The following is a 15682-nucleotide window of genomic DNA, read 5'->3' on the forward strand; positions in this document are numbered from 1 at the left end:
ATGCGTGAAATGCATGAAGAATGAAGGAATAAAGACCCTTACCAGAGAAGAAAAGCTTGATCTAGGCCGAAAAGTTTATAGGAATGAAGTTTAGAGTGAGAGAGAAGTGTTTGGGAAGGTGAGAAGTCATAAAGGATTGAGAGAGATCAAGAAAAATGAAATGGAAAATGCGCTGACCCTTTATATAGAAATCTCAGTTTCTCGATGGATCGAGAGATGTCGAGAGATGTCGAGAGCTATCGAGAATTAAAATGTGACAGAAAGAGTTATCGAAAAGCTATCGAGAGGTGTCCACAGCAAAAGAAACTCGATGGATTGAGTAGCTATCGAGGAGACAGAAACTTTCTCGATGGTAATCCATAACAAGTAGTCTTCTTCCATAAGGGTCATCCAAGACCAAAGACATCCTTCAATAGTCTCTTACTTTCTTTTCAAGTCATCTAACCGCCGTTGAAATTTGGAGCATTCAGCCTACTAATTTCACACATCATCAAAAGATATTAAGTGGTAATGGCATTTTTTTTTTTTAATAGTTCGAAAATTGTAGAAAGATAATTTGAAACTTAAAACTTTTACTTAAAAATATAATCAATGTCAATTGAACTACAAGTCTATTGAGTAATGATATATTTTATTGGTATCTCATACTATCAACAAAACAACCTCTTTAAAATAAAAAAAATAAAAAAAATAGAAAGGACGTTTAAGAGGTATCAAAGGTTAGTTGAACTTGGAGTTTTGGCAAAGTATAACTATAAAACGACCCTTTCACTCAAGGGAATGAGGGATAAATACCCCCAATTTCCTCCTCCGTCGTTTTCTCTTGTTCATTCTCTCAATCAAATCCTTTTTCTTTTTTTCTTTTTCTTTTTTTGGGATAAAATCAAATCCCTTTTTGGTATTATTTTAGTATTTAACCTTATTTTGACTTATGATAAATAAAAATGAAAATTTTGTAACAACTTCTTGTGTTTATTTTATTTTTTTAATTTTTGCTACAATAAAGATATATATATTTTTTTCATCCTAAAAAAAATACATTTTTTTAGAAATAATAAGGAGCCTGTTGATAACGTTGTTTGTATTTTTTAAAAATATGTATCAATAAAAAATTTTATAAAAATACGTGTAATATTATTTAAAAATTAAAAACTAAAAACATGTCCTCAAGCTCCTGTACTAAACCGTGCTTAAAATAATCTTGTCTTTATAGAGTCCAAATCTTCTGTCCCACTTTTTCTGCTCCACTCTATACTCCACCAATAAAAACTTGCCACGTGTTCACCTAATTAATTAAATACTATCATTATTGACTTATTAATGCTACCGTTATTAATTAATGATAGTATTTAATTAATTAGATAAACACGTGACAAGTTTTTATTGATGGAGTATAGAGTGGAACAGAAAAAGTGAGACAGAAGATTTGAACTTATCTTTATATAACAACTTTCTTGCCAAAATATAAATACTATTCAAATAATTTCTTCACACACAAAGGATAAAAAAAAAAACAAAAACAAAAGCAAAAAAAGAAAAAAAAAAAGAACAAGAAGCAAAACGCGAAGTACCCAGTTCCCTCCTCTCCTCCTCGCTCTCTTACTTCTTCTTCTTCCAAGTTCTAGAAGCTCCTCCACCTCCTCCTCCTCCAAACTCCAAACTCAGTTCCCGTCCAATCACATCTCGCCACGTAATCACACGGTGGGTGGGTCCCCCAAATGGCGAACAACACAAAAGAAGAACCAAAGTCAGCTCCTCAGTCAGATCGGTGGTACAACCTCACCTTAGGCCCTTCCTTCAAAAACGAATCCTCCAGCAAATTCTGCACCCTACGTTGTAAGTCCCCATAAACCCCTTCCCCCCCCCTAACTCTACGCCCTGTTTGGTTATTCAAAATTTAAAAAACCTGATTTTTTTTCTTCTTGTTCTTCTTTTTTTTGGGGTTTTGATATTGTAGATGAATTCAAACCTGCCTCGATCGACAAAACTAAAGCGGGATCGCTACACAAGACGAAGGAGAATAGGGTTTCGGTCGAATTTCACAACAACCAACCGGGAAAACCCAAAGTCACGTTCGAAGGTAGCAGTGAGGAGTACAAAGAAAACGACGCCGTTTTGTTCTTCGACGGCGAGTCTTTCCGTCTCGAGCGCCTCCACCGTGCCGTCAAGCAGCTCCGCCACCTCCGCAAGCCAGGTGAATCCGCTGCCGCCGCCGCTGCAGCCGCTGCATCGTCGGTGCCCCCTGCCGTAGAGCCGCGGTTGTCTCCGCCGGTTGCCAAGGGCGGTGCCAAGCCGGCCCAGCCGCAGGCCCATTTGAGTAAACCCGCGTTTCAAGCTGTGCCGGTGAGTTTTTTTTAAGATTGAATTTTGAGCTATATTGCAAACACAATAATGTATGGAATTTAGTTATTAGGGTCCGTTTGGTTAGGTGTTTTCGGAGCCTAACAGCTCGTTTTTTTAAACCCAAAACTCCGTTTTGCAACAACTTATCCAAACGCACCATTAGTCATGTGTGAATAACTTGTAATTCTTTTGAAGTACAAGTGAATTTTCAATTGTGAATTGTGATGGAAGGGTTGGTTGGTTGTGAAAAGCTATCTTTGGAACACCTTACTCTCATTCCATATTTGAATTGAGAAAGGAAAATAGAATAAATCTAGGAACACACTCAATTTTATAACATGCTGAAGTGGTTGATTATGAGTGCTGGACACTTTTTGCCCGCCACTTATAATCAACCACTTCAGTAAGTTGTGAAATTGGGTGTGTCCCTAGTATTTGTTGGAATGTAGTTAGGGGTTTGACATGTTTAGGATTAAGGCCTTGTTGGGTTGAGTTGAATAGTCTAGAACATTTGGCATATTACATGATCAGAATCAAACTATAATTTTGGTCCCTTTGCATTTGGTACCTCATCTTTTAAAATTAAGTCAATATTTTCCTCACAAGTTGACTTGATTAAGGATAAAATTGACTTGATTTTGAAAGTTAAGTACTGATATTGGCACAATTAAATGCATAGGGAAGAAATCAAAATTACCCCACGTCTAAGCAACAATACGTGTTGTTGATTACAACTTTGAGAATGGAATATATTATGTAAGTTCTTTTAATTCTCAAAGTTAGAATTAAAATCCTATACTTGTACATTGGGGTGTAATAACACATTAAGTTATCAAATAATCCTTTCCAGTTGCAATGAAATCCTTGACCAATTTTTTCATTAAGCAAAGGGAGAAGATTGACTACTATAGAACATGAGGAGGATAGAAAGAAAATTATTATTGTCTTTTTCCTTGGTTATCATAACATGATACCGCTGGAGAAAATAGGGCTTGTAATTCTAGGACCAGCTGATTACCTAAATTAGTTAAATGTAGCAATGGAAGCTAACACAAGCCTGACTAAGTCATTTAGACCAAAACCTCATACCTGCTAAGTGCTGACTCTCACTTGAGGAAATATCAATTCTTGGCAATTCCTAAAGCTCAAGACAAAAAAGCATGTCCATAGTATTCATTCATATATTTTTGGATGCCAGTAAAGATTATTTGATACTACGTATTGTTTGGAACTTTTGTGAAGTAACTTAGGCCTTCAGTTGTTTAAAAATTTTTGTGAGCATCTGTAAGTATTTTGTTTCATTGATATTGGAAGTATTTCTCATTGTTAATTAAACCTTAGCAAAGCTTGGGAGTTTTTGTTTGTCTATTTTTTCATCTGTTTTAGTTCTTTAAAAGAAATAAACAGGAGTTAGAATTGCTAATACACTTTCCCTTCTTGTCTGATGTCTTTAGCTTTTATGTGCTCTGGATTTGTACAGGTTGAGGTGGAACGAATTGATATTGGCGAGCCAGAGAATTCAGGTTTCTGTAATCTGCTTATATTTTCTTCCTGTATATATTTTTCCTGATGCGGCAATGTGTTGCTAGGTTGAAATATATTTTTATTGGTATTTAAACCTAGCATATTTTAAGTTGGATAGATTCTCAAAATGATTTGCTACTCTGACAGTCACTGCAGCTTTGAAATTAGATTTTCTATCCTTGCTACCCTTTGGGTTCTTTACTTTTGAGTCAAACTTTGTAGTTTGTTGCATTTGTCCACATTGGCTGCAATTCTGTTATCTTTAGTCCATCTGCATGCTTATATTGTTGCTGTTGTTTTAAGTCCATCCATGTGCTTATATCGTTGTCATCTAAAAGCATGGAGAAACTTTGCATTTATCTTCTTTTTTTTTTATTTAAATAAGTTTATTAATTGGTTTGCCACTTCAACATTTTATGTTTAAGTCTACTATCTCAGATTGAGGGTAGTTTTCTGTTGTAGTATTGAAGTGGAATGCTTCACATAATGTTAGAAGTGGTAGGCTGTTTGCGGACTTAAATATGTACAGGTAGGCCTTGTTATCACTTGCATTTGCCAAAATGCTGCTGCTGCTGCTAACTCTTCTTTTCTCTGATTCCATACCTTCAAATTGACAGGCCTTCTAATATTTATAGCAGATCTCTTTCAGAGCCCTTTGATTAAACTTCCTCTCTCTGTTTGTGTACTCATAGAATTTGTTTCTTGTTTTGGGTTGAACAATAGCATTCGACCCCATGACTAAAATATTTCTAGATGAAAATGAATCTATAACTCAGTTCAAAAGAAAAAAAAAAAAAAAAAAAAAACCAGTAATTGGTGCCTATATTTTTGGCATTTTGTGTAACCAAGAGGCAGTTAAACAGCTACCTATTGGATTCGGTAGGGATCTACAAGCTTCTCCAGCTTATTGGTTCATCATTTCTGTTGTCTATGTCGATGGTGATTTAATTGATTTTTTATGTAATACTTCACCGTCAACAGTCCGAAGTTCAACAAGAATTGAGGTCGTTTGCTGTAAATTTTTCCTTTTTATGAGTCTTGTAGAATCACAAAACCATTAATGCAATATTTATGTTATGACAGGTGCAAAACCAGCCGGTAAAAGGACTGTTGATTACCCATCTGATGCACCAAACATTTCTGTGGTCTCCCCTGACCCTAAGAATGATGAAGCTGAGGATCATCAAGATATAGATATTGAGGACCTTTTTGGTAGTGCAACACCAGAAGATGAAACTGCTGAAGAAAAAGAAAACACTGGATTTGATAACAATATGGCACGTCATAATGACAGTGATGATGAGATTGCAGATGTAGATGATAGTGGTGATGAAGCGGATAAGGGGCCCAATGCTGCAGAAGCACTTAGAGCCCAGGTCAATGCAGAGGTGAGGGAAGAGCCAACTTCTAGTTCTAGTACCAGTAGCGGAAGTGGGAGCAGCGGGAGTGGAAGTGGTAGTGGGAGTAGCAGCAGTAGTGACACTGAAGGCAGTGATGACGACTCGGTTAACTCCATCTGAGATTCACAAACTACCTTCAACCTGCAGAGAAAGCAGTTGGAGGCGGAAATTGCACTGGATATGTACCAGAAGAAGCATGGCTTGCAAATTTAAAATAAGCCATCCTGCTGTTTTGGCAGACTTTTTTTTTTTTTACATTCTTTTTGTTATATAGATTAAAATCGGTGTGGATCATGTTCTAGTATTTCTAGGAGTCTATATTGAGCTTCCCCATTAGTGTTACACCTAACAACATCTCATTTGGCAAATGTAATAATGTGTGAATTCTTAAGAAGAGCAGGAAACTTATCAAAATCTTAAAATGCTTTCAAGATCAGTTATTACATTCAATTGAGCTTGACTCATCTTTTATTTTAACTAGTCGCGGACTCACGCGTTGCACGTGATAATTTTTTTTAATGATCGTGTTATTATTGAACATTTTTTAATGTATTACTACTTAAGCTGCATTATATATGTATGAACAATATATTGTAGGACTCATAAGTTTAAAACGCACTGTTTAAGCCCAATTAAATATTTTATAAAAGAAAATTCATTTCTTCCTCACAAAATAAAATTACAAAGAGAATAACTTAGGTCCAGAGGTGAGCGTAAAAGACCCCATTTATACCGGCCAATTTGGAAATGCCACGTCAGCCATTTAACTTAAATTTAATACACCTATTACACACAATTAAAACCCAAATAAAACCTCTCTCTTTCCTATTCTTTCTCTTCAACTTCACCTTCACCAAATTTCAAAATCTCTCTTCCATCGTACCTTTCTGTGAGACACCCATGGTTGAATCTCCATGCCACCGAGTCCCACACCACCACTACCAGCGGTGCTCGCCATTGTGGCCTTCTCCTATCTTAAGGTTCTCTCTGATTTCTCATTCTCTCTAGCCCAAATCCAACTATGGCAGAGCTTATGCTTGCACCAACTCCACCATTGCTGGCAGTGCTTCTCACCTGCTTCACCACCACTGGTAACAATATTATAGCAATTCATTGCTTGGGTTTGGCTTTCATTTTAATTTTAACGTTAATTTTTGGATTGCACAGAAGATGTTTGTGAAAATGTTTGTTAGAAACTTTAAGGTTATTATAAAAATAGGCATGGGGTGGTTTGCTAATTTATTGTTGTTTTGGTATGTGGGGTTTCCCCTCTGTATGGGTTCCTTTTGTTTGCTTTTGAAATTTTAAAAGTTAGTGATTTATCACAAGCTCATTGATTTTTGTTCGTGTTTTTCATGTCATTCTAAATCTGGTGGGAAATTTTCTACAAAAAAAAAAAACACTGATGGGAAATTACTATATAGGTATTTTCTTATGTGAATTATATATGATTCTCTTTATAATTGCTGAAATTTATAAATTATTTATCTTAGATACTATCTTGAATTCCTTAATGTCAAATGCATGTGATTGGTCTTTTTTACTGTATTGTTGCAGGTTTCAATATCCTTTGCTAAAGGTTTCAATATCCTTTGAAGAGAAAGAACAGGAAAGATGGAGGTTTTATGTGGGTTGTAATTGTGTGTAATAGGTGTATTAAATTTAAGTTTGATAGCTGATATGGCGTTTCTAGATTAGCTGGCGTAAAAGGGATCTTTTACACCAACTCCAGACCTAAATTATTCTAATTTGTTAATCCCAAAAAAATACATTACCACTGTTGTACCCAGTAGTTAAGTGTACAACAAAGACTGAATCTATAGGTTTAGCACAAAAAAAAAAAAAAAAGAATCATGAGGGGTAGGGCATTTTTAATTTGTTATTGGCTTTAATGTTGTATTGCTATGTTGTAGACTAGTACATACTAGTTCGTAAAAGAGCCATTTTATATATTTTCACTTGTAATTTCATTTTTTTAATAAATATCTACCTTTTTATAAAAAGTTTTTTTTTTAAAGTGAAAGTGTACTTGTTGCCATTACCCTATTAATTAAAAAATTAATATTATATATCTTAGAAGATGGCAAAAGAACATAACAACATAGTTATTTTTACCCAAAAAAATAGTTATTATTATTATTATTATAAATGCAATTGTTAACGATCCTAACATATTTTTCGTTTAAAAAATTGTTGATCAAATAAAAAATGACCAGATATTTTTAACAATACAGTAAAAGTAATATTAGAGATACAAAAAATTTTGCATGATTTTTTACAAATTATAGCATTAATAATTTGTGACTATAACATTACTTATACAGTAAAATCCTTTTTGATAATTTATATCCAAAACAGCTTCTTCTTTTTTTTTTTTTTTATTAATGTTACCGAAACACTTATTTGTAGTTTTAAAAATTGTTATTTTAAAACGTGTGTTTTAAAAACGCACTTTTTGAAATTGCTTATCCAAACATGCCTAAAGCTAACTGGAAAAACGAGAAAAGCAAAGACATCTGCCTAGAGCTACACTCGAACATAGCTCCAAAAAGTTGAGAAATAGTTGAATATTTTCAGTACATGAATATTAGATAGCATAAACATAAAACAGATAAAATCCAAACATAACCACCTTTAGATGCCAAGCATATTATACAATTTATACTATATTATACTAACATAACCAGCTTAGCATTAATCTAGTCATTCATATTATACTCTTAATAAAAGCATATCCATATCTTATAGCAAGAGAAGTTTAATGCTACATAAGCATAAGATCCAAATTATACTCTTAATAATTAATTAAACACATATCCATATCTTATGGCAACAGAAGTTCAATACTACATAAACTAGTTACCAAAAAAAAAAAAAACTATATAAACATACGATACTGTTGTTGGTTGGACAGTTTACCTGCATAAACACAAAGAAGAATTTGAAGTTAGCACTGCATCCTTCACTTTTCTGTCAAAACCGACCATCAAGAGGAAATAAAATGTAGTAGGCTTACCGCTTCCTCTTGCTATTACGTTTTGAGTCTGCTTTTTCTATTTCTTTCTTTCCTAACGCTAACAATGCCTTTACAGCAGCATGGGCCATGGCTATAAGCTGAAGTGCAGAAAGAACTTTATAAATTGAAATGTTTTTGCATGCATGTGGCCTAAGTTATATTACTGGCACAAAATTTGATGTATATGTGATAACATATATATATTGGAACAAGTGTTTGTGATCATATTTGTGTGATGTCAATTCAAACCAATATTTTTTGCAAGAAATCAAGATTTTCTTGCCCAATACGCACTAAGCATACTCTTCCAAGCATAAGAGTCAGCACAAAAATGAAAAATTATTTAAATCCCACAATACGCATTTAGTTTATTAAGTTATTTCATCAAGTAAATACATAATAATAATACACCTCCTGATCTTTTTTTCTTTAATGAATATTTTAATAATACAACGAAATATGTATATGGTAGTTTTAGACAAAATATCGCATCTACAAGTTAAAATGATTGCAATAGTAACTTAAAAGTGTTAAATTATTGCATCAACAATAATAAGTTGCAATAATTTAATTTTTAGCTACAATAGAAGCTTTAATATATAAGGAAAAATTTGATGCAATAACTTAAAATGAAAGAATCATTGCAATAAATTGATACTAATTGTTTTTGCAATCTATTGCAACGAAAATTTCGAATTAATACCTATTGCATCGAAGTTATCATTGTAATAATTTGATATTAATTCTTCTACAATCTTTTGCAATGGCAAACACGTAATTGCTACATAAGCATAAGATCCATATTATACTCTTAATAATTAATTAAACACATATTCATATCTTATAGCAACAGAAGTTCAATACTACATAAACTGTTTACCAAAAAAAATACTACATAAACATATGATACTGTTGTTGGTTGGATGGTTTACTTGCATAAACACAATGAAGAATTTAAAATTAGAACTGCATCCTTCACTTTTCTGTCAAAACCGACCATCAAGAGGAAATAAAATGCAGTAGGCTTACCGCTTCCTCTTGTTATTACGTTTTGTACTTGCTTTTTCTGTTTCTTTCTTTCTTAACGCCAACAATGCCTTTATAGCAGCATGGGCCATGGCTATAAGTTGAAGTGAAGAAAGAACTTTATAAATTGAAATGTTTTTGCATGCATGTGGTCTAAGTTATATTACTGGCACAAAATTTGATGTATATGTGATAACATATATATATATATATATATATATATTTTTTTTTTTTTGTGGAACAAGTGTTTGTGATCATATTTGTGTGATGTCAATTCAAACCAATCATTTTCTGCAAGAAATCAAGATTCTCTTGCTCAATACACACTAAGCATACTCTTCCAAGCATAAGAGTCAACACAAAAATGAAAAATTATTTAAATCCCACAATACGCATTTAGTTTATTAAGTTATTTCATCAAGTAAATACATAATAATAATACACCTCCTGATCTTTTTTTCTTTTTCTTCCTGTTGGAGTTTTAATGAATATTTTAATAATACAACGAAATATGTATATAGTAGTTTTAGACAAAATATCGCATCTACAAGTTAAAATGGTTGCAATAGTACTTAAAATTGTTAAATTATTGCATCAACAATAATAAGTTGCAATAACTTATAATTTTCAACTACAATAAAAGCTTTAATATATAAGGAAAAATTTGTTGCAATAACTTAAAATGAAAGAATCGTTGCAATAAATTAATACTAATTGTTTTTGCAATCTATTGCAACGAAAATTTCGAATTAATACCTATTGCATCGAAGTTATCATTGTAATAATTTGATATTAATTCTTTTACAATCTATTGCAATGACAAACATGTAAATCAAGATTCTCTTGCCCAATACACACTAAACATACTTTTCCAAGCATGAGAGTCAGCCCAAAAATGAAAAATTATTTAAATCCCACAATACGCATTTAGTTTATTTAGTTATTTCATCAAGTAAATACATAATAATAATATACCTCCTGGTCTTTTTTTTCTTTTTCTTCCTGTTGGAGTTTTAATGAATATTTTAATAATTGATTCTGCTCCTCTAGAGCCAACACCTACGAAAAATATAGAACATCTATTAGCATATTAGCAAGTTTGACAAGCATGAACATTGAAATGAACAAAAAAAGAGATTAGCATATTACCCTATTACGTACTAACTCAACAGATTCCTCCAATACTTTCAGCTGTTGGCATTGAAAAAATAAGAAAATAAGATATTATTATGTTATATATTCATACATATATATATTAGCATGTTATGTCATAAAATTCATTTTAGGATTTTAAAAAAATTTTCCTTACATATATATATATATATATATATATATATATATATATATATATATATATATATATATATGTAAGTGCACAGTTGCGCTTGGACCCAAAAACAAACGTGGGCTCAGGCCCAATGAGCCTTAAACAATTAAATTTGTAAAGCGTGGGTTCGTAATCTAGTTTGATGGTGTTCGAAGCTTGATGAACAGGCAAGAATGTTACAGTATTTGCAAACAATAGACAAGTAGGGCAAATGAACCTCCTCGGACGTAAGCCGATGACGATTTATGTATTATTTCTCTTTTTCTTTCAAAGATTACAGTTCTTAGTCCTTATCTAGCTACCTCTCTCCCCCCTTTTTTTTTACCCTCTTCCCTCCTTAAATACTTCTTCTTCTTCCCTCTTTATCCACGTGTCACACAAATCTTACCCTTAGATCCTCTCTCCTCCTTTCCACCACCTTCCTGAAGTCTTTAAACAGTGGTCAGAAGGTCCATCCTACTGTTCAGGAGTCACTTCCCCATTAATGCGGCCAGGGAGGTAGGTGCAGGGTCTTTAATGTGGAGGTAGCAGCCTTTTTCTGAGATATTTCTTTCACTTCATGGCGTCTAGAAGGTATTTAGACCCCCCTCTTAACCAACAGTTCGTCCAGAACACTGCCTATAATCTTCTTGGCGAATCCCAGGGCCATCGCAGGTCTTTCCGAGGGGAGATTAGTCCTTGGACCTTCGCCCTGTGGGCCGACTTACAATCTTAAAGGCCTTTAACAAAAAACGGTATGGAACCTGTCAATGAAGCCCAAAGCCCAAATACTCGCTCAGGTCCCTTTACTCCCCACAATATATATATATATATATATATATATATATATATATATATATATATATATATATATATATTATTTTTTTACAATGACAACTCTAACTGTTGGAGAGTCCTTCTTCAAAAATACTCTCTAACTTCTCCAGTTCATGCAAAGTTAAACGGCTTAACTTTGCTGTTCCTAAATTCCTGCAAATTAAGAAAAAAAATTACATTAAACTCTTTGTTATGATTTGAGGTTAGCAGAAGTAAATTCATATGAACAAGAAATAAAAGAAAAAAATATAATTAAAAAAAATACTTTTTTAATTATTCACTTTCCATTTGAATTTAGAAACAAGGAAAGTGGAACTCACCCAATATTATCCTTCATACTCTGAACTTCATTTTCAATTGTTGAAGATTGTCTGGGTTGGTTATGCATCAACAAACCAAATTGATTTGTTGTTGGTAGCTCTCTGTTTGCCAAAAACAAATGAAGTTTATAATCTTAATTCAAACAAAAATCTAAATTGCATGCATGTAATCACATAAATTTGAATTGCAATAGAAGCTTTAATATATAAGGAAAAATTGTTGCAATAACTTAAAATGAAAGAATCGTTGCAATAAATTGATACAAATTGTTTTTGCAATCTATTGCAATGAAAATTTCGAATTAATAGCTATTGCTTTGAAGTTACCATTGTAATAATTTGATATTAATTCTTTTACAATCTATTGCATTGACAAACATGTAACTACAATGAATATACGTGCTGACTCAACAGATTCCTCCAATACTTTCAGCTGTTGGCACTGAAAAAATAAGAAAATCAGATAATATTATGTTATACATACATACATACATACATACATACATACATACATACATACATATATATATATATATATATATATATATATATATATATATATATATATATTAGCATGTTATGTCATAAAATTCATTTTAGCATTTTTAAAATTTTTTCCTTACATATTACATTTTTTTTTTTTTTACCAAAGTAGCTCTAATGTTGGAGAGTCCTTCTTCAAAAATACTCTCTAACTTCTCCAGTTCATGCAAAGTTAAACAACTTAACTTTGCTGTTCCTAAATTCCTGCAAATTAAGAAAAAAATTACATTAAACTCTTTGTTTTGATTTGAGGTTAGCAGAAGCAAATTCATACGAACAAGAAATAAAAGAAAAAATAAAATTAAAAAAATACTTTTTTATTATTCACTTTCCATTTGAATTTAGAAACAAAGAAAGTGGAACTCACCCAATATTATCCTTTAAACTCTGAACTTCATTTTCAATTGTTGAAGATTGTCCGGGTTGGTTCTGCATCAACAAACCAAGTTGATTTGTTGTTGGTAGCTCTCTATTTGCCAAAAACAAATGAAGTTTATAATATTAATTCAAACAAAAATCTAAATTGCATGCATGTAGTCACATAAATCTGAATTGCAATAGAAACTTTAATATATAAGGAAAAATTGTTGCAATAACTTAAAATGAAAGAATCATTGCAATAAATTGATACAAATTGTTTTTGCAATCTATTGCAACGAAAATTTCAAATTAATAGCTATTGCATCGAAGTTACCATTGTAATAATTTGATATTAATTCATTTACAATCTATTGCAATGACAAGCACATAATTGCAATGAATATATCATTGAAATAAAATATGGTTGTAAGGACACAATTCGAGCTCTTGACCCACAATTAGAAGGGAAAGGGCTTGAAATGTCTTTTTACAATAAATTTGTAGAGAGTGGGCTTGAAATCTAGATTCTAAAGGTGGTTTAAACAACAAAGAAAGATGGGCTTTGGGCCCAATGACACAAATAGAGAGTTGTTTATATGAATATGAATGAAAATTCCTCCTCGGACACAATCCGAGGATAGTTTATAGTACTGCTTCTCAAGATAGATTACAATTGTGGACAGTCAGATTTATCATGTACTATTCTTTCTTTTCTCTCCAAAGAAAGCTTTTCCTTTCCGAAGGTCCCTTCTCTCATTTATACTTCCTCCTTCTCTCCTTCTCATCTTCCACCTCATGGTTATAACGCTAGCTTAGATACTTGTTCCATCCATTTTCCTTGAAGTCTTCTGGAGATAGGGGTCAAGTTTCAAACCTCATGTTCAGGTCTCATTTCTCCATTAATGCGGCCAGCATATCAGTTGCGGAGTCTTTAATGCGGGGGCGATGATAGCAGCTTTATCTTAGATATTCCATCACCCTTTCGATTATCCTCCACGTGTACCATGTCTTCCCTAAACCATAAGAATTTCTATAACATAGCCTGGGGATATTAAACATTCCCTTCTATTACCTTGGCTTCATTATCTGAGGAGACAATCTTCCTCGGACATATTTATTCAGACACTATCGCTTTTTTACATAGTATTTTCTTTATGAGTTAACATTCACACACCCTTAGATCACTTGATGTCCTCGGATTGAGCTTTTAGCCCAAAAGATATTCTTGGGCCACCCTTCATAAATTACTGGGCCCAATGTCCTTACAATAGTAAATAAGATAGGAATCAAATATGTAATTTACTATAAAAAAAAAAAGAAAAAAAATTCCATTGTTTTTTTATTATTTAAATTCAATAGTTATAATAGTAAAAGGTACATTTGAACGTTAAATATCCTTAAACTTTACTGTATTTGAAAATTAGATATTGCTATTTTTTTTTTTGGGTGAAATAAAGAGCTAAAATTTTGGTCTCCTTATTACTTTCACTTGTTGCAAGTAAAAAAAAAAAATAGTGTATAAAGCCAAACGAATCTAGAACAAATATTCTAACAAGACCACCATGGCCATCCAACTTTTGTACAAGGTTTTCAAATTCGGACCGGACCGAGAGGTCGGACCATGAAAACCGAAAACTGGATAGAAATTCGGTTTTTTAAGCATAGAGAACCAGGCATATGTGGCAATTCTGTGAACCCCTAAAACCGGGGTTGGACCGCATGGTCCAACCCCTTAGCAATTTAAAAAAAAAAAAACAACTTAATACAATTTTATTTTACTTAATTAAATTATCCATCTCTTACAAGGAATAAAGCAAAATTTTAATTAAAATCTTTCAAAGATATTCAACTTTACCTCAAAAATTGACCATAAATTTTAATGTTTTCATGGTTATTATTTTATTTTATTAACTTTCTTATTTAATTATTAAATATATGCTTGAAAATCATTAAATTTTCCTCACATATATAGATATATTAGTCAATTTTGCTAGTTTTATAAATTTAATATCTATATTTAGGCTTCAATTAATTATTAAATTAATTATTACGTCATCACGGTTCGACCCCGGTTCGACCTAAAAAATCTTGAACCTCTCACTTTTACGGTTTAATGAACGATCCGGGTCTGAAAACCTTGCTTTTGTATGATCCCAAACGAAGTTAGAATTAATTAAGAAATCCAATAGACATATATATGATACAAAAGTCAAACTCGCTGACTCTGGTGTAGCTGCAGAGGTGAGGGAAGCATGGCGTGCAAATTTAAAATAAGCCATCCTGCTGTTTTGGGAGACATTTTTTTTTTTTTTACATTCTTTTTGTTATATAGATTAAAATCGGTGTGGATCATGTTATAGTGTTTCTAGGACTCTATATTGAGCTTCCCCATTAGTGTTACACCTAACAACATCTCATTTGGCAAATGTAATAATGTGTGAATTCTTAAGAAGAGTAGGAAACTTCTCAAAATCTTAAAATGCTCTCAAGATCAGTTATTACATTCAATTAAGGTTGCACCCATCTTTCATTTTAATTTTAGTGAGTTCTTAATTTCTTATACCTCAATTTAAAAAAAGAAGTCAGAAACTCAATTCTACCTACCTTGAATAATTGTGTTTACTTTGACATAAAATATTACGAAATATTTTCATGTGTTTGATTGGTAGTGAAAATATTTAGAAAACAAATTTGGGATACACTCATTGATAATGTCATGGGTTCGTCTAGTCAATATTGCATTAGATTGGCTGGGTGGGTTACAGTGATGGGGTTGTGTGTGAGGTGGAAAATGGTTTCCACCTCTAAAATTTTAACAATAATTTGTCATCAAACATCTAAAATTAGGAAAATATATTCCTGAAAATAGTTTTCACTTTGCTCAATAAAATCCCAATAAAATCCTTTTGTTAAGCACTGTTGATAGTAACTTTACTTTTACCACTTATTAAAAGTTTAAAACGCACCGTTTAGCCCAATTTTTGCTTTTTAAAAAAAAAAAAAACTT

The 15682-nt window shown here is 32.3% G+C and overlaps 1 protein-coding gene across 1 annotated transcript; it reads left to right on the forward strand.

The window, feature by feature from the left end:
• The first annotated feature begins 1470 nt into the window (after positions 1–1470).
• On the forward strand, positions 1471–5715 carry LOC142608357 (uncharacterized). The gene is made up of 4 exons (XM_075780116.1): positions 1471–1836; positions 1958–2343; positions 3824–3866; positions 4951–5715. The coding sequence occupies exons 1-4, from the start codon at positions 1719–1721 to the stop codon at positions 5385–5387; spliced, it is 984 nt and encodes a 327-aa protein (XP_075636231.1). The 5' UTR covers positions 1471–1718; the 3' UTR covers positions 5388–5715.
• Positions 5716–15682: the final 9967 nt, after the last annotated feature.

The sequence above is a fragment of the Castanea sativa genome, chromosome 8 (genome assembly GCF_040712315.1).
Source record: "Castanea sativa cultivar Marrone di Chiusa Pesio chromosome 8, ASM4071231v1".
NCBI classification, from domain to species: Eukaryota; Viridiplantae; Streptophyta; class Magnoliopsida; order Fagales; family Fagaceae; genus Castanea; species Castanea sativa.

Coding starts and splice junctions, on each gene's coding strand:
- LOC142608357 (XM_075780116.1), top strand. CDS start 1,719: ATGGCGAACAACACAAAAGAAGAACCAAAGTCAGCTCCTCAGTCAGAT. Junction 1,837..1,957: donor CAAATTCTGCACCCTACGTT/GTAAGTCCCCAT, acceptor TTGATATTGTAG/ATGAATTCAAACCTGCCTCG. Junction 3,867..4,950: donor TGGCGAGCCAGAGAATTCAG/GTTTCTGTAATC, acceptor ATGTTATGACAG/GTGCAAAACCAGCCGGTAAA.